Below are 22933 nucleotides of genomic sequence, written 5' to 3' on the forward strand. Positions count from 1 at the left end.
TATATTCCAATATAATGGAAAATAAAAATATTTGTAAGAAATTAAAATCTTAGCAGGAAAATTCTGAGGTTTATCCCATTAATTTAAACTTTTCTTACATATCACAGGCCAAGTGCATTCCTAACAACCTACCCTAACTCTAATGTCATGTGAGAGATGGGGAATTGATAAAAAAGGAAGCATTTTGCCAATATTTGCCACTCATTTATTTTCACTCCTTCTCAAAGTCCACTGCTCACAAGTACACAACCACTGTATTTTGAATTTCCTCCTGCTCCTTTCTGTGACATGCAGAATGCTTTGTACTTACTAATGATTTGGGGTTGTACAGCATTTCCAGGCAGAAGTCTGGTCCAGACACAAGCAGACTCTAGTTACCCACAAATAACTATGACAAGGATTCTATAATAATCTAATCATTACAAAGAACCTAACTTTGGCAGATACAAAGTTCAAGAATTTAAACCTCCAATTATATCTCAATAAAGATGCAAGAAACGAAAATTTTAAACCTCAACTGTAAGAGTAAATAGCACTTTATTAAACGAATGGGTTTAGATGAAGAAAACCCTCGTAAGAGAACCATGAGCTTCTCCGATGTCTTACTCCGAAAAGACAGCCTGCTCAGGTGAAGGTCTGAAAGCCCTCAAATTTACCCCAAGAGTAAATGATGGCTTCCCTCTGTTCCAGGTTTCTGTCATTTCTTACAGTCTTTCTTTAAAGGAAGTGCATCTTAACTGTTTCAGGGATTTCCTGGGAAGATGAACAAACTAGCAAGTATCTGTCTGACCCTTTTCCTTGGCAGTGAATAGGCTTTTGCAGAAAGGAAAAAACTGAGATCTGATGACAGGCGACAGGGAAAGGTCCTGATTTGGGACCAAAGGTGAAATGGTCCACCCTCGGGCTATCTCTGAATCCAGAAGTTTATCAAAAGGGCTTGTGGAAGGGGACAGGAAAGTGTGTCAAACATCAAGGAGACCTTATTTCACATCCAAACCTAACCTGCCATTTCACATTCCCAACTGCAAACTGGCTCTTCTGGGTTTCAGAACACAAGTGAGTGAAATTCTTGAATGGTAGATAAGGTAGTCTCAGTAAATATTGTAACCTGAGGATCTTTCTATTGGTCAGTTTTAAAAAAAGGGGGAGGAGATTTTCAGGAGACTCCAGACAAAGGGTCAGGAAAACAACCTAGCACACCACCTTTTGTGCTCAAGGAAATTACTGATAAGTGGCTCATCCCTGGTGGCTTTCTTCTTGCTGTGTTCTAGGTTTAGGGGCTGACCCTGCTCTTTCAAACTGTTGCAGATGGCACCCCGATCTTAGGGTAATAGAGAAGAGTCAAAGAGCGAAAGAAATGGAAAAGATCTTGTAGCCGAGTTATTTGTGTGCCTCCTTCATGAGGATTCAGTGCGGCTGTGGTGCTGTTATCCCTCTGATAGGAACTCTAACTCAGTGTAAAGTCCCAAAGATCTGTCACTTATTTTTTATATTATACTATATTTTATTTACAGTGTTGTGTTTGTTTCAGGTGTATAGCAAAGTGATACAGTCATATATATACATATATGAATTAACAAAAGCAGTTCCCGTCTTTTGATGGGGAGCTCGTGGTTTATAATATAAATGGCATTATTTTGAGAGAGGGATAACTTAGGTATGGCATTGGGTTTTTTTTCTTTTTGCAGCTTGAGGCAGTTGCAAAATAACTTAATGTAGCTTTTTGCAACTGTGTATTCTATAGTATTTTTTTCATTTGGTGAAATTTTAATTGTTAATGTTTATGGCATTGTGTTTTGTACCATTTATTAAATAAAAATTAAAAAAAAAGAAATGGAAAAGATAAAAAGGGTCATAGGGAGCAAAACTAAAATTAGAAAGAAAACAGTGATTGTTAACAACGATGGCAATGACAACAAAGTGACAAGTTCTTTAAGAGACCTAACAACCAACTGCAGTGTGTGGACCTTGTTTAGAGCATCAACTAAACAAATGGACTGTAAAAAGGCACCTGAGAGACTGTCACGAAAATGCTAACATAGATACTGTTTAGATGATACGTAGTAATTACTATTGATTCAGTTCACCATGACAAACACTGTCACAGGTATGTTAAAAAGTGTCTCTTCATTTTTCAGAGACATATATTAGAGTATTTAGAAAATGACATGATACTTAGGTTTACTTTAACAAAAAGGAAAGATAAGAAGCAAATACGGGGAAAAAACCTTTCTTATCATTAAATGTAGATGGTACATACTGGTGGTTCATTTTACTTCTGCCTGTACTTTTCTTGAAGATGTTCATAATGAAATGCTTTTTAAAAAACATACTGAAAATTTTTAAAAAATTAGATGAGAACAGGTCCTGTATTAGAAGTTTCTGTTTTACTACCCTTTGTCAATTTTATTGGCGTGCTGCACTATTAATCCTAATGTTAAAACAAAATAAAAGCAATATTTTAATATAAATGCACAAAGAATATAAAGCTGAGAAAACAAGCTCAATAATTCAATTATTTAAAACAGTACTTTTCGAGTAATTTACAGAGGATTTTAGAAGTCATTGCTGTCATTGACTATTTAATAGACATAAGGTCCATCAAAGAATTTTAAAAAGGGGGGAAAGGCGTATAAAGATGGATGAAGAACGAAAAGAGATAAATGAAATTAAGCCAAAACAATAAACCCCAAATGGCAAAATCCATCTTTAAAGATTCCAATAGACCTTGGGCTTGAGGGTCAGCTGTTTCCCATTTACACAAGTTCATTCATGCCTCCTGGGTTCAGTTTTTTCATTTGTAAAGTGGAAATAACTGACACATCTTCCTTCTGGGAAGCTGTTATAGCACTAAATGAAAAACCCCACAATGTGCTTTCACATTGACCAGCACATGGTCCCTTCAGTGTGACCTGTTCTTAGGCTAAAAGGCTGAGGGGAAAGGATCTAAGGAGAGAAAAAGGCTGTGGGAAAGTGGTGGCAGGTTGGCCTCTCACACAAATCACTAATTAACCAACAACCTCGGGGGACTTCCCTGGCGGTCCAGTGGTTAAGACTTTACCTTCCAATATAGCAGTTGCATGATCCATCCCTGTTCAGGAAGCTAAGATCCCACATGCCTCTCAGCCAAAAAACCAAAACATGAAACAGAAGCAATATTGCAACAAATTCAATAAAAACTTTAAAAATACTAAACACACACACACACAAAACACCACACAGGCTTAGGGCCAGACAGAAGTAGGAGGTCAACCAAAGCTTCTGTCACTGCCTGGAACCCTCAAGCTGTCCCAGAATTGTTTACTTGAAGACCACTTCTGAGGTCTGTTCCTTACCTCTGTCTCTCACTCCATTTGGGCCCAACTCTCAGGGCAGCTAATCCAATCAGCTAATCTATGCTAAATTATTAATGGGATACACAAGGTTAATGTGTAACAAGTATATACTCCAACAGAAGCAAGCTGGAGACACAGGCTTCATGAGTCATCAGAACCTTAGAGGGAATTCCAGGCAGCAGGCAATCCTCCTCCATAACAAATCAAATTCTAGGAATGCATTTTAAAAAATTGTTCCAGAAAAAAAAAAAAAGTTCCAGCAAAAATAATTCATACACAAACGCAATCCAATCAACAAAGGGGCAGGCCAAAAAACTATTTTAGCCAGACCAGGACAAAAGTGTTGTGGAAAATGCTATGTTTAGGAGCACTATAACCCTTAAGGACTTTTTCTATGTCTCTGTTTTCCTATCTGCAAAAATGAAAATTGAAGTAAAAATTAAATATAATCCATGGAAAACACTTTTAACAGTGTCTGCCATGCAATAAGCACTCAACAAACATTAGCCGTTGTTAGTATTATTTAAAGATGAGATTATATAGAAGTCAAAGGGGATGCTCTGAAAACTTGAGTGAAAAAGGATTTTTTTTAGATGGCAGCTTCCATTTGTGTTTTCAATGAAGTTCGGCTCACAGCAGAGCAAACTGGAATCAGATCTGGATTTAAGTGTTACGCCAACTTCCTACCAGCATGTGACTTTGGACAAGAGGCTCAACCTCACTGATATGTAATTTACTCAACCATAAAATAGGCTAATAATGTCTACCCACAGTATTGATGAATGAATTACATATGACAATATATGGAAAAAGTGTAGCATAGCAATTCCACAGGCATCCTGTATTTTCCAGGCTTTACAATCGCATCCTTGGGAGCCCAACCAAGAAGTGACAGTACACTCTAATAGGGGTGACAGGCAGAGGTCCCAGCACCTAAGACTAAGACATGGTAATCCCATTATAATCCCACAGTTAGTACAGCAGGCACAAGGCAGTTTAGCTATGTGGGAATGGAGCTTCAGCTTTGACCAGCGCTGGTGTCCCAAAGAAGTAGCCACAAGGCAGGAATTATATCTGCCTGGGTATTGAGATTATCTCATCCCAAAGACAAAAACGTGGGGTCTTGACTTGGCTATTTGTCCTTGGTGACAAGGGTCTTGGGATTACAAAATAATTACATGCCACTTCCCCTTTTATTTTCAACTGCATTTTTTGATTATGAACTTATTATAGAATCATGACAAAAATGTAAGAATAGAAGCTAAAAAATGTAAAGATTGCCTATGTTACTACCAACAAGAAACAGTCTCTTAATATTTTTGTGCCTACTGCTTCAGATCTTTTTCTTTATACATGCATGTTCTCCCACACACTGTCATTACTTTAAAAAATGAGATCATACCCTCATATTACTTCATCACTTGTGTGCAAACTTAATATATCTATTTCTGGGTTTGTTAACCTAAATCTATGGCATCATTTTTAATGGCTGCATAAGAATCCATCAAATGCAGACTTCATCAGTTATTGATCTATCCTTCAACCAAAGGCACTTAGGTTGTTTCCAGTCACTTGCTATAATAAACAACACTAGACGCAGTATATAAACCTGTTTACGCAAATGTCCAGTTAGTTCCTTAGAAGTGGCATTGATGGGTCAGTGAGTGTACAACTCTTAAATGCCTTCAGTTCAGTTCAGTTCAGTTCAGTCGCTCAGTCGTGTCCGACTCTCCGCGACCCCATGAATCAAGGGAAAGCAAAACAGCTAGCCTTGCTGAGACGGGAGGGTGAGTGAGGCATTTTAGTTACAGAGTCACTGTCTTTTAGGTCCAGGCAAACAGAACGACCTTCTCTTGGTCTTTTCTCCTGCCTTCCACTCATTCACCTATTGGGAAACGCATCTCTTTCACTGCCCAAAACAACTAAATCCTCTTGCATAAAATCCAGAGGCAAATAGCAAGTGTCTGAGAAACAGAACTTAGGGTGTCATCTGGAAATGCAATGCCAATGATCAGCAGGAAGGGGCTTTTAAAAAGCAACAGACTCTCCCAAACAGCTCCCATGAGTCGACCACTCGGCCCCCCCTGGCGTTTAGGGTGGGCAGGCAGTCACCTCAAAGACCTCTACTGAGGATCCAGTGGGCAAGGGAGACCAATCACAAGGGCCTGCCATAAGAAAAAAGAAGCTACCCCACACCCCATCCTGAATCCTGAGGAACCTACAAACAGGATGGAAACCACAAACTAATGAATAGACACTCAAGTGGCCAATGGGCACATAGGTAGATACAACCAACGATGGGAAAACAGAGGTAAGACACTGAGGTAAGAAGCAGCAAGAAGTAAAATTTCAAAATGCTGAGTTAGGTAGAGATAAACACAAAGAAAGGGCTCTTAGCCCTGCCACTCACTGGCAGGGGCACCATGGGGCAAGTCTCTCATTGGCCTTTTATGATCAGGTGACCATGAAGCGCTAAGCTTAACCACAGGGATATGATTAACTTTGAGTTTTGGTATTTTGAGTCTAAATACCAAATATTTTGAGCCACCATACCTAGCTATGGTGTCTTAATTTCTATTTTTATGATCATTAAAAAATAAATCTCCTATTCAGTGATTGTCTAACATCTGTCCCCGGAGTTTTCATTATTTCATACTCATTTAGTCCTACCTACCCTCTTGGAAGGGACATGTTACTCTTACTTTATGTTCTAAATGTGCTTCAGGTCACATATCTAACTGTAAAAAGATGGTTTAATCCTCATGGCATAGAGGAGTTACTCAATAAATAGCTCATTGCTGAATGAATAAATGCACACATAAATGAACAAATTATGCTGTAGACTCTTTTCTAATTCCATAACATTTTTACTCCATAAGACTCCTTCTACATGTCTTTTTAATAGAACTTATCTCAGAATCCTTTTTGAAAATTCAACATACATTAACAATCAGAAATGAGCAAGACTTCTAGTCCATCTGTAGGAAGCAGTATCACAGCCACAGTGCCCTGCCCCCAGCAAGACTCTCATAATCCAGCAACTGAAGGGTTACACCCAACTCAGCAGAGGGCTTCCAGGTGCCTGCTTCCAGGCTTGGGCCATCTTAAATTCTGAAGGTTTCTTGTTGAATATTTAAGTATCACTCCTGTAAACTGGTAACTTAACATCCCAGGCCTACAGTTTGCTCATCTGGGTAGAGCTGGCATGTTGACCTAGAGCTAGTTTCTTCTAGCTCGAATCATCTATCACTTTATGAGAAGTGAAGATGGAAAGCAGTGATAGGGATGCAAAGACAGTGCCAGCTATGGACAGTGTTTACTGCCCGAAATCCCACTTTAGTGGGAACTCGCACATAGAACTGAACTTCTAAGTCACTTGGAATGCTTTTTAAACCCCACTGATTCTTGCTCCATCTCACTTCCCTGCAAGAGGAGTTTGTTTAAAGAATCTGCATGAGGCTCCCAGGGCACTTTTAAAGTTTACCTCTGATTACCAACCACTGCTTTTGGGGGGAAATCTCTGAAGCTGAATGAACTGATATTTGCATTGGCCAGATAATCCCTGGCCAGATGGACTTCTCCCACCCCCACCTACTTTTACTCCCTGTGCCAAAGCTCCCTGGATTTTGGAGGTTTCTGATCTGCTGGTCCATGCCGCTAATGGCTGCTGGTGAAATGTGCCATGTTCCAAAGTTCTCTCCAACTGCTCTGAGCTTCCTGTATCTGAACTCAAAGAAGGGGTGCAGAAGCAGCTGGGAGAGAAAAACCAGAGCGGCACAGTCCAACAGCAACCTTTGAAAGAGCCAATCAAAACTGCTGGCCTTCTGAATCATCACACAGGGTGAGGGAAGGGTCTGCCAGATTGGTCACCAGAGAGCAAAAAACCAGATAGAAAACTAAAAGTTGGCACTGGTGGTTTGGAAGATGGTTTGGAGGCCCCAGTACTGATAATTAGAACACAAATAAGTGGTTTTGAAAAGAATTTTTTTTTTCCAAAAAAATGGTAAAGACAGCAAAGGCATGTTTTGCTGTCCTCTTTCCTTACCTTTGCAGATTCCCTCTCTTTTGTGTTTTTAACTGAACTTGACAATGACTTGTCCTCTGGTCCAGAAAACCAAATGTCTATTTATTTTGGTAATTAATTTAAGAAAATGAACCCAGAGGATTTTTGGAATGATAGTATTAAGAAAGAGTTCTCTCTCTCACACACACAAACACACACCTGAATGTACACACTCATACACATCACAGCTGCACACAGCGAAGCCTGCAAGATAAGACAGGAAATCATGGGTTGTCATCATGGACAGGCTGTGAGATCTTAGACAAGCTGTTTCATCTCTGAAAGCCTCAGCTCCTTTACCGGGCACAATGGAGGGGAGACTGGTGTCTGCCTCATAGCGTTGCTGTGATAATGATTAAGTAAAGTCGTGTAGGTAAAGTGCTTTGCCCAATGCCAGTAAAAAAATAGGACCATAATAAATAATAAAAGGCAGTTTTTAAAAAATGGTAGTTTGCTTTCACTTTAGGGAGAAGAGTGTCACAAAGTGCCAATGTTCAACAAATTGATCAATTAAAATGTTATTTATCTTTTGAAATTACATTATATAAGATAGAAGTGGAAGAGATATATTTCCTTTCTTTACACATATGCATAAAATAGGTACTTCATAGTTCAGATTTAGAAAGTCAGAAGTTAAGGTCTATATTCTTATTAGCAGGGCCACAAAGATGTGATAAATGTCTTGCCATTCAACTTGCAGCTGGCTGGCAGTCTTGGCACCCTGATGACTGTTTCTGACTTCAGACTCCCATCTCTACCCCTTGGCTCTGCAGACAGTCTAGACAGAACATTTCCGTTATGTTCCAGTTATCCCTGGTGGTTAAGAACACAGGACTGAATGGGATAAAGCCGGATGACACACCCTACGACTTGGCTATACCACGTTACAAGCCAGTGTCATCTATCATTAAAGGTTTCACTTTAGAACTAATAATTCTGGGAGAGAAGAGGACATCACACTCTGCCACAGTGGAAGAACCTGATATACATACAAGATGAAACAAGTGATCATTTTAGGAAGACCTTCTCAGTCTTGAATTTTGGTCTTATTTGGAGACACCAGAAACACCCTGAGAAATCACTTAATTTGAGGAAGAGACTTTAAAAAATAAAGAAAGTGGGGAGAGATAAAATTTTAGAAACAATAAAAAAAATGGTATTTTAACAAACATCCTAAAACACAGGACCAAACAGATAGATGGTTTCTAAAGAAACAGGACTATCAGAGAGAAATAAGTAGGCTTCAGAGACAGTGGAAGGGTGCTTCAAGACTGGAGACTGAGAAGCATACATAAGCATAAGCTTTCCAGTGTGCCCAGGGGAAATATAACCAACAAGGGCCAAGCATGTCAGCATCAAGCCTCCAAGAATCTGGCCAGGATGGAAGAAAATCTATGGCAGGTATATATGCACTCAACTGACACCTGACAGCGCAAACCACAGCTCCACTCCTGTATTTCCTGAAGTCACAGAACATTAGTTACATTGAAGTTGACTGAAAAAAATTCCAATAAACATATAGAAGTTTTTGTGCCTTCCATTTGTAAGACTTTTTCATACTTGTACACTGTAAAAAAAAACAAGTCCTAATGAATACAATAACAATAGCCCCAAGACATCACTAAAGCTTAATCCTAAAAATTAGCAACTTCAACAAGAGGTGGCTCTGCCCAGAGTGGGCTTGAAGTCACTGCTATATGAGTTCAACTCCTGGATTTGTCACTTATTAACTGTGCGACACTGGACAAGTTACTAAACCTCTTTTCAGTTTCTACATCTGTACAATGGGAATATACCTACCTGGCTTGAAGACTGAATAACAACGACAACGTAAATGGTAGCACTCTGTAGCCTGTGAAATAGCTACATCTTTGAGGTCTGGCAAGTAATCCAGCTCACACAGCTAGGATCTCTGCTTAAGCAAGACGCAAATACCTGAGGTGTCACATGCATGCCGTCCTGTTGCCGGCTCTCTGTGGGGGGTGCTGTGCCTATAGATAATGTGGGGTTTGTTTTGTGCCTCTTCATCTTCTTGTTCATCAATGGACAATAGTGGTTCAATAAAATAATCTCCATCATGGGACCGAAATGTGCCCAGCTGCAAATAAAGAGAGATGAGAGGTTGATTTAATATAACTTAGCCACTGGGAGGAAAAGGACAGTGGAACAATGCCAAGTAAGTGGTGCCATCTTACCCAACTCCTTTCCCATGAGGGCTCCTTAAGCTGAAAATCTTACTGATATAGTTGGAGAAGCAGTTTTTTAAATTTTTCTTTTTTCACTCTCTGCCGTATTAGTACCTTAACCTTTGATTGGACTCTACAGAACCTGCTATCCAAATCAGTCTCTAAGAAATATTTCCTTAGTGCTTAAGCTGTAATTATTTCACTCCTCCAGGCTGCTGAAAGAGGGTTTCTGTGTGTTAAGACAGCCTGGAAACAGGGACAATATCAGTTCCAAAGAGAAAAGCCTACTCAAGAAAGCCTTATCCTGACTTCAAAATCAGGAAGCACATGTTGACCAGAAGGCACCCAAGGTGGTGCTGCCAGGGACAATGGCAGAGGAGCCTCTTAACCCTTTCCCTGACCACAGGGAGTGGCCCAGGATAAGACTTTCCAGTCAGGCTGCCCAAGGTTCCAATCTCAGTGCCACCACTTGCTCACCCATCTTGGGTAAGCTCCTTAACTACTCTGAGTTTCACCTTCCTTGTGAGGGATAAAAATATTTACTGTCACTGTGCAGATTAAATGAGATAATGTGTGCAAAGTGCTTAGCAAAGTGATACCTTGTCAGGGCTTGGAACAGAAGTGGCTTTTGGTGTTGCAGAGTGAGCCAGCCTCTGACCACCAGGATGTAATTTGTGTTTGCCCATCACTCTAAGAGCTTCACGGTAACTCCTTCTCCTCCCCTTCCCATATACCCACAAGTTCTGCAAATTATAAATGAAGCTGCAAAGCTGAACTACCCAAAGGAAACATTACAAGAGCGATAAAAAGCTCCCCATGCCATGTCAGTGGGCAGTGTTTCAAGGAAAAAAATCAAGCTCTTCTCTCCTTTGTGGTTCCTTTTCCCTCAATGTTGGGGAAAAGGCAAAGGCCTCTGACTCTCCCCTGGATCCAGGAAATGACTGTCCTTGAAGATCAGAGCCAGTATCAGCACTCAAGGATCACACTCCACTCAAACTTTAATCTACTGAACTGAAATATCTGCGGGTAGGTGCGGCCCAAGAACTGATATTTTAGAATTCTTAGGCATGACAAAGTTTTAAAGTACTTGGCTAAGCACTGGGGTCCCCAAACCCAGCTAAGTGTCAAAATTTCCTGGGAAGTTGAAAAATTGAGAAATCACCCTATGCGGGCAGATTTGGTATTTCTATGGTAAGATCTAATATTTGTATTTTTTAAAAAATACTCTCCATGTGGTTCATCAGCCCCTGACTTAAAGACAAGATAGCTCTGACAGTCTGGTGTCAGAATAAGAGAGTAACTGGCTTCCAGAGAAGTGATTTAACAAGTTGCTTTTACCCAGGCACCTCTCCCTATTTTTAAAACACAACTCTGGTGCTCTCTGAGCACAGAGCAAGAAACCGACTACAACATGTGAAAGGTACTAGAGACAGGCCACAAATACTGAGAAAGAATCTGGGAGCCCATCTGGTGAAGGTCTAGCATCTTTGATTATTAAAAGGGGAAACTGAGGTCCAGAGGCAGGAATTGACTTGTCCCCTTCAGTGATACAGAAGCAGCTGAATAGATCTCCTGCTAAATCTGGAACTCAGGTACCTTGATTCTAGTCTAGGGCCTTTAAAAAAAAAACACTTTGAAATTCTCTTTAGGAACACAGATTCAGTCTCCGGCCCATGGTTAAGAGGATGGTCAGAAGGACTGGATGGGAATCCCAGCTCTGTCACTTGCTACCTGTGAAAACACAAGCAAGTCCCCACCTCTCAAAGATTCAGTGCCCTCAACTGCAAAATGGGTTCTCTCAAGGACTGGGCTGCTGAAAGGATTTAGATGAAATAATGCATACATAAAGTACTTATTACAGTACAGACACATAATAAGAGTTCAGTAAAAGGAATATGCTGCTACTGCTGCTGCTAAGTCACTTCAGTCATGTCCGACTTTGTGTGACCCCATAGACGGAAGCCCACCAGGCTCCCCCGTCCCTGGGATTCTCCAGGCAAGAACACTGGAGTGGGTTGCCATTTCCTTCTCCAATGTGTGAAAGTGAAAAGTGAAAGTGAAGTCGCTCAGTTGTGTCCGACCCTTAGCGACCCCATGGACTACAGCCTACCAGGCTCCTCCATCCATTAAATTTTGTCTCATAACACAGCTGTTTGAATGAAGAGTAACCCTTTCTTAGCTAAGGTGACCATTTATTCAAATATAGGCTGTAAGTACTTATTACAATATACAAAAGGTTCCACTGCGGAAGAGAAATGAATTGATGCTGACCCTGCTTCCCAGGAAAAGGGGATAGAACATGTGTTGCAAGAACCATAATACAAGGGAGAGCACACTAAACATCAAGGAGGGAGAGCAGTACATGTCTGTGAAAGTGGAGAGAGACGGCAGCCGTCTGAAGGACTAGGAAGAGGTTTCCAGGGAACAAAGTACGTTAGTTACACTTTGAAAGAAGGGTGTGATTTGAGCACGTGAAGCTGGTTGAGGTCACCCAGTAAATCCAAAGGCCCAAAGGTTATGAGATGGGAGGGGAATGAAATGTGCAAAAACAGTTTGCCTGAAATGTAGGATTTGTAAAGCAAAGCTTGACAGATGAGACTAGACTAGACACTCTGGATGTACAAAGGGGTGAGGAGGTACACTGTCAATGGCCTTAAGTGCCAGATGGAAGAATTTAAAGTCATTCACGAGGCAGTGGGGAGGTCTGTGCAGTAACTGAACAGGGTAGCGATGTGATTTTGCACCTTGTCATCATTAATCTACAAGCGATGTGTAGCAGGGATTAAAGAGAAAAGACCAGGGGAAGAAGCCAGACAGAAATATTTCTTGGACATCAGCCCTAATGAGAGAGGAAGAGAGAAGCAAAGAGGTCTAGAGGTAGAATAGGGATGCTCAGAACAGGTGAGAAACACATTTGAGAAGGATTTCAGGGAAACTAATAACTGACCAGTAAGAGGGAAGGGAGGAAGGCTAGCATCGCTCTAAAGAATGATCAATTTCCAGGAAGACTTCCTGAGAGGGCCAGGAGGAGTGCCAAGATAGGACAAGCACCAAATGGGTACAGGGACATCTTTCCAAGAAAGATAAATTCCAAAAGGAAGACAAAGGGGCAAGGATTTTGGAGCTAGATTCATTCCAGCTATAAACAGCTACCTCGCATATTTTTCAGATAACATGCCAGATCTTCTGCACCTCCCTCCCCTCCAAAAAAAGAGCCAGACTGCAAATTAGGCACAATACAAATGGACTCCTCAAGGTCTAGGGAGTTTGTCTTTCTAAGTCCTGGCCCTCAGTTCCCTAAGAGAGTTACTACTCTGCAGTTACAAGCGCGAGTTACCACCTAAAATTGCCAACAGAAATTAAGGTCCTGCGCAGCAAAACGTTTATACCACTGCTGGGGCCACTCAGCAGGGTGTGGAGGCGGGGAGGGAGGAGGAGTAAAGGCTGTTTACAAACTTGACTTACACACGCAGCCCTATCAGTAAGGTTCTGGAACTGTGGGTTGCAGCCTTGGGATCTGGGCACACTCTGATGCTCTGGGTTCCAGCACCTGACTTATACCCACCCAGATCAAACAACCTTTCCAAGAACAGAAGGATTCCAGGCGTCCCGGGGCAGCGATGACTCATGCAGCACCCCCTCCCATTTCGCCAAACTGCCGTCTCCGCCCACCCCCAAACAATCTCAACGACGCACCGCGACTCTGGGAGCTTTGCTGGGGGCTAAAGTGGGTTCATCTTCATCCTCGCATCCCAGCAGCCTAAACCTCCTCCCTCTCAGTCTACAAGCTTGCCTCCCTTCCCACCCGACCCCTCGGTTGAGCAGTGGAGATGGATGCGACATCAACATTTGGGACTCGCGAGCCACGAACAGCAGCGCGCGGAGAAGGGGGCAGCCAAGCGCCCTGGGTAAGTAGTCAAGCTTCCACTTAGAAAAGGTAACGGCGGGGAATATGGGTGCTCTGGAGAAAAGTAATTGCATCACTGGGGAGCAGGGCGCATAGCCCCTGTGCGCTGGGAGATCCTGACCCACGATAGTTTCTGCGTCAGAGCGCGTGGCAGAAACGCACGTCGCTTGGAGAAGTCCCAGAACCGCTCTCACTTGGGCCAAAACCTTACCCTCCAATCTCACAAGAGGGAGAGGGCAGACGGCGTGTAGGGCAGACAAGAGGGCAAGTGGGGCGGGGGGAGGGGCAATAGAAGGGGGCGGTGAGTAAATAAACACTGGGTAGGGGTACCAGCTCGGGTCCCCTGCTAAGTGCGTATTTTGCAGCGCATGGTGACTTGCCCGCCCTCTCGCCCTCCCTCTCTAGGGCAATGTGCACTTCAGGCTCCCTTGTCGAATTCTCTGGCACTCCATGGGTAGTGGAAATCTCAGGAGAATTGAAATCTCTCCAAGCTCTCCCCAGTATTTCTGCTTCTTGGGGCCACCCCACCAGCAGGGTGCAGAGTCGGACTGCGACGCACCCCCACTCGTAGTTTCCTTGCTGAAGCAGAGCATCCAGGACAGTCCCCGCCCTCTTTCCCGCCCCCTGAGCCCTGGGCCCACCCTTCCGTTGCTGAGACCGGACCTGTTCCCTGTCAATCCAGTTCAGCCTCAGGGTTCCTGGCGCGTGAAAAAAGACCCTGAGAGAACGTGGGGACTCTAGATTACGCACCGCCCTCCAAGACACACAGAAGGAACTCCCCGTACCGGACGCGGGGGATTCTCAGCCCACACCCCCGACTCAAGATGCACCAATAAGGAGTCGGGTTCTCCCTGTGCTCAGCTGCTCCACTCCTGGGCGGCCGAGTTTGCAGAAGGGAAGGACAAGTCTCTTCGAGTTTGCAAACCGATATCCCAGCCACCTACTGGTGTGGGACAACACGCAGTTCAACAGTTGAGCTGAATTTGGACCCTAGAAAGCTCCGAAACATCCAGAACTCCCTCTCCCGGGACTTGGTGTCGGGGGGGTGGGTGTCGGGGAGGATGAGCTTCTCTCAAGTGTCAGCACACTCGCCGGAGTAGCCACCCAAAGCATAGGACGCAAACATGTTTAACGCCAGAGCGGAGAGACGGCGCAGTGAGGGTCCTAGGCTAGAGAGCAATTAAGTCTTCCAGAAGCGGGTGAGGAGGTGAAAGGGCAGGGCAGGGGAGGGGGCGCGCGTCCACTTACCATTCCCGAGCAGAGGCTGATGACGGCTGTGTGCTCTGACTTGGTATTGACATGGCCTTTGTAGAAACAGTGCTTGAGTTCCGCTTCCTCCTCGGAATAAAACTTAGTCTGGTTCAATCCGGGTGCCCCAAGAAGGGTGACAGTGAACATCGGGGCGATAAATCCAGCATGGGCGGTGAGATTAAATAGAAATTGCTGGCCAAAGGCGGAGAGGCGGTAATGCTCCTGGGAGGAGGTAGCGGAGGAAGAGGAGGAGGCGAAGCCAGGCCAGGGGTCAGAGGCAGAGTTAATGCTTCGTCGCCTTCTTTTGAAGTGTGCGTTCGTGGGAAAGGGCTCTCCGAGAGCGTTCACTCGGACGGGAGATGCGATTTCGTATTCGCTCAGGGTCTCTAGTAATTTCACTGTAGACAGAGAAGCACAGGCACATGAACCAATAATATAGTTTTCTGCAAGTTTTCACTTGAAGTGTGTGTGTGTGTTGGGGGGTGGCTCTCCTAAGTTATTTTCCAGCTTTTCCCTCCCCATTCAAGTCAATCCCTTCCCCTTCAGTCACTGGACAAATATTTGCTGGACACCTACTATGTGTCAGAAAGTGTTAGATGCTGTCAGAGTCAGACACTGAAGAAAGCAAAATACATACCGTGATTATAGATCCTGACAGATACCCTGAATTATGCGACGAGCTGGTGCCCCCAGTTACTAACTAACTATAGTTTGGGGCCTGGCATGGGTGAGGAGAAAGATCAGGCTAAAAGGAAGGGGGCGGACGACTAAGTTCTTTCCACAGTGTCTCTTGAGAGATTGGCTGGGAATGACCCGAAGAAGGGAGAGGCTGCAAAGCGGGAGATAATTCTTTCTAGGAAAAGGAGAAGGGAGAGAGAGGCCTCCGCTGCAGGGTGTCCGCCGTCGGACACGGAGGCTAAGGAGGTGGCGACAGGGGCGGAAGGGTCCCCGTGGCCGACTCTCGTTACCTTGCCTCGGGTGCAGCCTGTCCTTGCGCACGGCCGCCGCGGCATCTGGGCTCCCCATCTCGGCCAGGTCTCGCACCAGGAGCGTTAGCAGTGTGGCCCAGGATACAAACTGCATGGTGCTCCCCACCCCTCCCCAGCCGCCCCCACCCCCCTCCCCTCCTGCCCTCCTTGGCTGCGAGGCTGCGGCTGCGGAGAGCGCGCGGAGCCCGGTGCCCGCCGCCAACTTTTGACTTTAGGAGTCGCTGAGGTCTCGCGGCGAGGGTCCCGTCTGCGCTCGGCTGAGCAACGCCGCCGCCTGCCGAGAGCTGAGCCGCTCGGGCCGCAGGAGGAGCCGCAGGAGCAGGAGGAGGAGGAGGACTGGGGCTCGGCTGCTTGGCCGCATAATGTCCAGGGAGCCGGCAGGAGAAAGCGCGGAACGTGCGCTCCGAGGCGCGCCGGGCGCCCTGTGCTGGCGGGGATAGCGGAGCGGCTTCTTGAATGGGGGGCTGGGGGGCGGAGGGGGGGCCGCTACTCAAATACTCAGGTCCCCGCCTCTCGGAGAGGGGAGGAGAAAGCGGAGTGAGTGGGGACCGCCTCCTGCCACTCGGCTCCTCGGCCGCCGTGCGGTACTTGCTGCTGGCAGAGTCGCCGGGAGCGCAGGGGCGCCGAGTGCGGTCCGCCATCTCCCCGGGACGGGCTTTTCTGAGACTCCCTGCCCTGGCGAGACAGAGCAGAGAACGTTCTCCCCCTTTCCTGGCGCTCCCAGTCTCTCTCCCAGATCCTCTCTTTCTCCCTTCGGAATCTCTTTCCCCCTCGCCCTGTCAGTCCGCTCCGCGCCCCCTTTTCCGCTTGTGGTCTCTCTCCCCGCCCCACTGCGCGCCTCTCTAGTTCCCGCATCTCCCCCATACCTTTTCTCTTTCTACACTGTCCCCATCTCTTTCTGTTCTCTTTCTCTCTTTATGAATTTCTGTCCCGATCTCCTTTGGGTTTCTCGCAAGTGAAAGTGGCCCAGCGCAGGAGCGCCTTCGCGTCCCACAGTTTCTCACGAGGGAGGGGGTTTGGTTTCTGAGCTCCGCTCTTGGCTTCACCAGCCCCAGATCAAGAGTTTTGGAGCTGGGGTTCTCATCTGGCAGTTCAGGATGCGTTTCAAATTCATGGTCTCCTCAAGGTTTCCTAAAGCTTTTCAGTTGTGCTCACCCCAACCTCAGGCCCTTCGAGAGAGTGTCTATAGCTTTCTGTAGGTCTCCGGCCCAAAAAAGGTTAAGAACGGCTCTGGGCAGCAAGAGGAGGCGGGGATTTCGGCGCCCCCAAGTGTCTCGGGTATTAGAGATATGGGAGCGGGAGAGAGAGACGGGACTGTCATTGACTCCAGGGGAAGCACCAGTGCCTGCAGAGATTTCTCAACCACTTCCGCTTGCTTTTTGCCAGAGAGATGCTTGGAACAGCTTAAAGATGCCACTTTTAACTATACCTACCTCTGACTTGGGATGCATATTTTAAAGTCAGAAATTCTGCCTGAGAGGGATGGTGTGTATGTATTTGTGTGCGCATGTGTGTGTGTGAGAGAGAGAGAGTGAAAGAGGTGTTTAATCCCGGATGTTTTGAACAATTTCTGTAAAAAATGAATATTTGCCCCAAAGTCCAGAACCAGAGTTTTCTGTTGCTTGGAAGGCTGGCACTCAGGGATGAAAACACCAAAGACTGCCTACACGGGGTTGGGGTCTGTGGGGGAGAAGGGGGGGCTAAAGCAATATTCTATAAGTGTCTACTTCTCTGGAAATATTAACGTAAGTATTTCTCCTGATACAGGGAGAAATGACTTGGCAAGAATAGAATTTCCTAAAGAAGCTGTTAACCCAAACAGACCAATGTTGACTTGACTGGAATTTATGATTGGTGCACACAATGTAAATGGCAAAATAGAAACCCCTGTTAAGCACACAATTAGATTTTTAAAGAATGATATTTAAAACTTTTCCTTAAACCTTCAAGGTATTGACTAAAAGACATTTCTTCTAATACACTCTTTTTCTTATCATTATGTAGTAAAAATTCCTCACAATCACAGTGTCTGAGGTTTGCTGATAGTTTAGCAGGAAACAGAAAAACACCAAGAAATCAAACTCTTAGCTGATTCCTAGGAAAATATTCTAGGACTGCCACTATAAAATTACTCAAAAATGTAGCACATTGCAGTATTTCCCATTAAACAGTTATCCTCTTTTTCAATTTGAATCCCTCCCGTAAAGAACTTAACAGTATAGCAATTATTATATGTAAGGATAGAGGTTTCATTGTGTGCTCTTTCTCAGTTGCTTTCTTTCTAGGACTTGGCATTAAAGGATGAATTTTGGTTATGGTTCTTTAACATTGCTCCTGATACAAATAACCATCTCTACAGCTGATAGGGACTAAAATTACAAAGTTTCTCTTGGAACTTCCTGAAGTGATCAGGAGTTTGACTTTCTGAATTTCTCATCCTCAGGGAGTTTATTCACCCTTTCTTAAGTGTTACTAGCTTACCTCTGAATTTACATCTATAAACAAGTCTTAAAAAAAAAAATCTTAGGAAGATATTTGAAATCATAATAAACGAATAAGACAACTGAGCTAGCTAAACAATTCAAGTCAAAATCTTTTGTCTGAATAATAATAATGATGATAATCAACTTTGAGAACCATGTACTACCCCTTGCGCATTTAATACAACATTTAATTTTTACAGTAGCTCTATGAGGCAGGAAGAATAGTAATTCCATTTTACAGATTAGGATATTGAGGATGAAAGAGGTAAAATAATTTAACAAGGGTCCCCTAACTAGTAAGTAAGAGATATGGTTCAAATTCAGTTTCAGCACTTCATCTAAGTTCATAATTATCATACATATTTATCCATTTTGATAATTATCATAATTATCAATGATTTACTCAGTAAATGATTTACTGAGTAAATCATTGATCTGAAATGCTGCCAAGTTTTGGGGGGTTGGTTTAGGTAAGGGTGGCTAAAATCATCAAGAGAATTGCCTCAATTGTCTTTGCTATGTATGACATATCTTTGGCTCTCTTACTCCATTTTCTATTGTTGAGTATTTCATGATAATCTTAATTATCTCACTGATATTTCAGGATGTTTCTCTTAGTACCTAGTATGGGTCTGGCACATAGTAGGAACTCAAGAAATATTTATTGCGTGAATGAATAAATATAAACCTCTATTTTGTTTCAGCAATCCTAAAGTGACTTTATCATATTTCAGTTCAGTTAGTTCAGTTCAGTCGCTCAGTCGTGTCCAACTCTTTGCGACCCCATGATTCACAGCACGCCAGGCCTCCCTGTCCATCAGCAACTCCCGGAGTTCACTCAAACTCATGTCCATCGAGTCGGTGATGCCATCCAGCCATCTCATTCTCTGTCGTCCCTGTCTCCTCGCGCCCCCAATCCCTCCCAGCATCAGAGTCTTTTCCAGTGAGTCAACTCGTCGCATGAGGTGGCCAAAGTATTGGAGTTTCAGCTTTAGCATCAGTCCTTCCAATGAACACCCAGGATTGATCTCCTTTAGAATGGACTGGTTGGATCTAAGAAGGCAATTATTGAATTAATATACATAAATATATGTGACATAAATAAATAATATAAATTAATACATGATAAAATATTTTATATTTGGTATCCTTTAAAGGAATCTTTGTCACCAAGTTTTTGGCTGGAAACTGACTGCAATAACTGTTTAGAAAAGAATCACAATTAACATGATTTTGTTTTAAATTTTTGGCACATCCATTAAAAATTAAAATGCATGTGTACTGAGCCTCAAAACCACCAATAAAATGTAAATTATAAAAGAAAATGTATATGTATGCAGTTTGGAAGTTGGTTCTATATATAGAAATATATGAACATACCTGAATGCAGGAGGGGAGACTGGATTCTGTAATAACTGGCCCCCTACAGAAGCCTTCCTGAAGGAAGAACATCTTGTTGAGGTCACCTGGAGTGAAGAGAAGGACAGATTTTAGTCCATTTTCTTCTCCCAGGCTTTACTGGAATTGAATGTTACTGTAGATTAAATGGGAGGTTTCTGTGGATGCTTCTTCATGAAAATTAAATCTCAGAGGAGTGATGATGCAGATGAGGCTCTAGGGAGAGATAGTCTGGTCAACAGAAATGTGAAAGATGACGTCACATGTGACTTTGCAGAGCACCAGTAAAAACAGCAGGAAGGAGATCTGAAGCAAAGCCATCTCTTTCCACAGAAAGGGAAAACCCACACCGAAATGAGAGGCAGACAGCAGGAGGCAGAAACACAGTGAACTGTTTCCTGAGTAGTCAGCAGTAAGTGGCTTCAGGAATAGCTAAGTCCATGGTACTGGGTAGCTTGTGTGCTCAGTCACGTTCAACTCTGTGATCCTGTGGATTGTGAGCCCGCCAGGCTCCTCTGTCTGAGGGACTTTCTAGGCAAGTTTACTGGAGTGGGTTGCCATTTTCCTACTCCAGGGGATCTTCCTGACCCAGGGAAGGAAGCTGCATTTCCCACATCTCCTGCCTTGCAGGTAGATTCTTTACCACTGAGCCACCGGTGGTAACTGCAGGAGACTGCCTGCAATGCAGGAGACTCAGGTTCCGTCACTGGGTCAGGAATATCCCCTGGAGAAGGAAATGGCAACCCACTTTACTATTCTTACCTGGGAAATCCCATGGACAGAGGAGCCTGGTGGGCTACAGTCTATGGGGTCACAAAAGAGTTGGACATGATTTAGCAACTAAACTACCACCATAGCAGTTCCACTGTCTGGGTTCTGCTCTATTTTACATATGATGAAAATTAGACTCTGCAAAGTTAAATGACCTAATACAGCATTACAGAGCTAGAATGTGCTGAGTTGGGATTTAATCAGGAATCAGTTTACCTGCAAAACTTGTTAACATCGTAAATAAAAGCAGCTTAGTGACAGAAAGATGGCCATCTAATTGTTTCTGACAATTCAGCCTTTATACCTGGCCTGATGAGTATGATCTGTAAGAACATCCTTTCTTTTCATTTTAAAGCTAAATCGACAGTTCTAAATAACTCCTTTTGAGCCTACATGGAATGTCCCAGTCTGGTCTTTATGATGTTCCAAGATAGCTCATGACTAACTCATGGCAATTTTACAAAGTTATTTATGTATCAGGTGTTCCTTTCTTACTTATCATTCCAGAAAACCATACTTTAGCTATTACCCAGGCTTTGGAGCCCCAAGTGAATCCCACTAACAATTGCTTGAGACTCTTTGGACCTCAGATCCTTATTCTGCCCCCTTCAGTATCTGTAGAATGAGACCTCCAGACCAGGGGTTTCAACATCATAACTACAAATGATTCAGAAGTGCTCAGATCGAAACCACTCTTAAACTGAAGCCAAGTGAGAAAGCACTGAAGTCTGTGCACATACAATTTCACCATTTCCTGGAAGTCCACATTCAACACAGACAGTTGCTACCCTTGCTAGCATGGAATCTGACAATGCTCAGGTTGTTGGGAGATGTACCAGGATGCTATATGCCTCCTGAAATCTGAACTTCTTCTGTCCTACTTTGTTTCACCCCGTTCATCTTGGTGTTTGGTGTTATTTGTTAGACTTTAAACTACGTGAGGGCAACAGCAAATCGATCTCCATCCTCACTGTATCCTCTTGGTGCTACCTAATAGGCACTCAATAAATATTTCTTAAATGAAGAGGTTACAATTATTGAAAGTTGTTTCTAGTTTTCAGAGCCAGTATTTCCTTTAATTTGCAAAAGTCATTTTCTTTCTCTTACACAAAGACGCACACGCATGCACACACACGGAACTCCAGGAATGATGGAGGTAATCTCTATTTCTCATGGTATCATTACTCCTAGGAGAAAAATCCTAGGAGTAGAATTAGAATCTTATCATGATTGTTACTTTCTAGAGTAGAAATTTCCAGAGCTAGGTTTTCTCCAATGCCTACTTTAGGATTATGAGCATAAAAAGTAAGAGTGCATTTTCTGTATCCTTTCCATATCCTGAAGAGAGTTATAATCACAGTTGCCTGCTTCAAAGGGGTACTGTGAAAATGAATGGACCGAGGTGCTGGCTTAGTGGCTGGCACAGAGGAATTGATCCCTAAACATGCAAATCTGTGCTCTCACCTGCTGACTAACCCACCTACTAGTTAGGAAGAGTTGGAGAAGGCAATAGCAACCCACCCCAGTACTCTTGCCTGGAAAATCCCATGGACGGAGGAGCCTGGTGGGCTGTAGTCCATGGGGTCGCTAAGAGTTGGACACGACTGAGCGACTTAACTTTCACTTTTCACTTTCATGCATTGGAGAAGGAAATGGCAACCCACTCCAGTGTTCTTGCCTGGAGAATCCCAGGGATGGGGGAGCCTGGTGGGCTGCCATCTATGGGGTGGCACAGAGTCGGACATGACTGAAGCGACTTAGCAGCAGCAGCAGTTAGGAAGAGTGGTTCCTGATTCAGTTTGACAGAGAACAGCGCTGGCCACCAAGCACTCCTTCCCCTGTTAACCTCCTTCTACTCCCGTCACCAGTTTTTGGGGCTTCTTTCTTTCTTTTTTTTTTTTTTACTGAAAGCTACCCAGCAACTCAGTGATAAAGAATCCACCAGGAGACTCAGGAGATGCAAGTTCGATCCCTGGGTTGGGACTATCCCCTAGAGAAAGAAATGACAACTCACTCCAATATTTTTGCCTGGGAAATCCCATGGACAGAGAAGCCTGGTGGGCTATAGTCCATGGGGTTGCAGAGTTGGACACCCAAAGTTGGACATGACTGAGCACACGTGTATGCATGTTACACTTGTACTGAAAAAGAAAATATGTCATGTGCATGGTTATATTTTACTGACTGTGTATTTCTTCACATTCATCCTTGCGTTAGCTACTCTTTCAAAACTTTTTCATTTTTAAACAGCTTTACTCCTTCTTATATTCTGCTTCAGTTCAGTTCAGTTCAGTTGCTTAGTCATGTCCAGCTCTTTGCGACTCCACGGACTGAAGCACGTCAGGCTTCCCTGTTCTCTTTCACCATATCTCAGAGCTTACTCAAATTCATGTCCATTGAGTTGGCAATGCCATCCAACCATCTCATCCTCTGTCACCCCTCTTCTCCTCCTGCCTTCAATCTTGGCCAGCATCAGGGTCTTTTCCAATGAGTCATCTCCTCACATCAGGTGGCCAAAGCATTGGAGCTTCAGTTTCAGCACCAGTCCTT

General features: G+C 43.9%; 1 protein-coding gene and 1 long non-coding RNA gene across 9 annotated transcripts in view; one reads left to right on the plus strand and one right to left on the minus strand.

Moving 5' to 3' along the window:
- Positions 1-15864, minus strand: part of ADAMTS9 (ADAM metallopeptidase with thrombospondin type 1 motif 9) — a 172582-nt gene extending 156718 nt beyond the window's left edge. For all 3 annotated transcript variants that reach the window (XM_055414264.2, XM_055414265.2, XM_055414262.2), the window contains exons 1-3: positions 15711-15864; positions 14740-15140; positions 9334-9496 (exon numbers count right to left, since the gene is read on the minus strand). In XM_055414264.2, coding sequence (XP_055270239.1) covers positions 9334-9496; positions 14740-15140; positions 15711-15825 — 679 coding nt within the window. In that variant the 5' untranslated portion in view covers positions 15826-15864. The remainder of the gene's footprint in view (positions 1-9333; positions 9497-14739; positions 15141-15710) is intronic.
- The window catches only part of LOC129547992 (uncharacterized), a 438730-nt gene continuing 428851 nt past the window's right edge, over positions 13055-22933 (plus strand). For all 6 annotated transcript variants that reach the window (XR_008684190.2, XR_016036245.1, XR_016036246.1 and 3 more), the window contains exon 1: positions 13055-13492. This is a non-coding gene — a long non-coding RNA (uncharacterized LOC129547992). The remainder of the gene's footprint in view (positions 13493-22933) is intronic.

The sequence above is a fragment of the Moschus berezovskii genome, chromosome 24, assembly GCF_049115385.1.
Source record: "Moschus berezovskii isolate FMDL1 chromosome 24, NW_MosBer_1.0, whole genome shotgun sequence".
NCBI lineage: Eukaryota > Metazoa > Chordata > Mammalia > Artiodactyla > Moschidae > Moschus > Moschus berezovskii.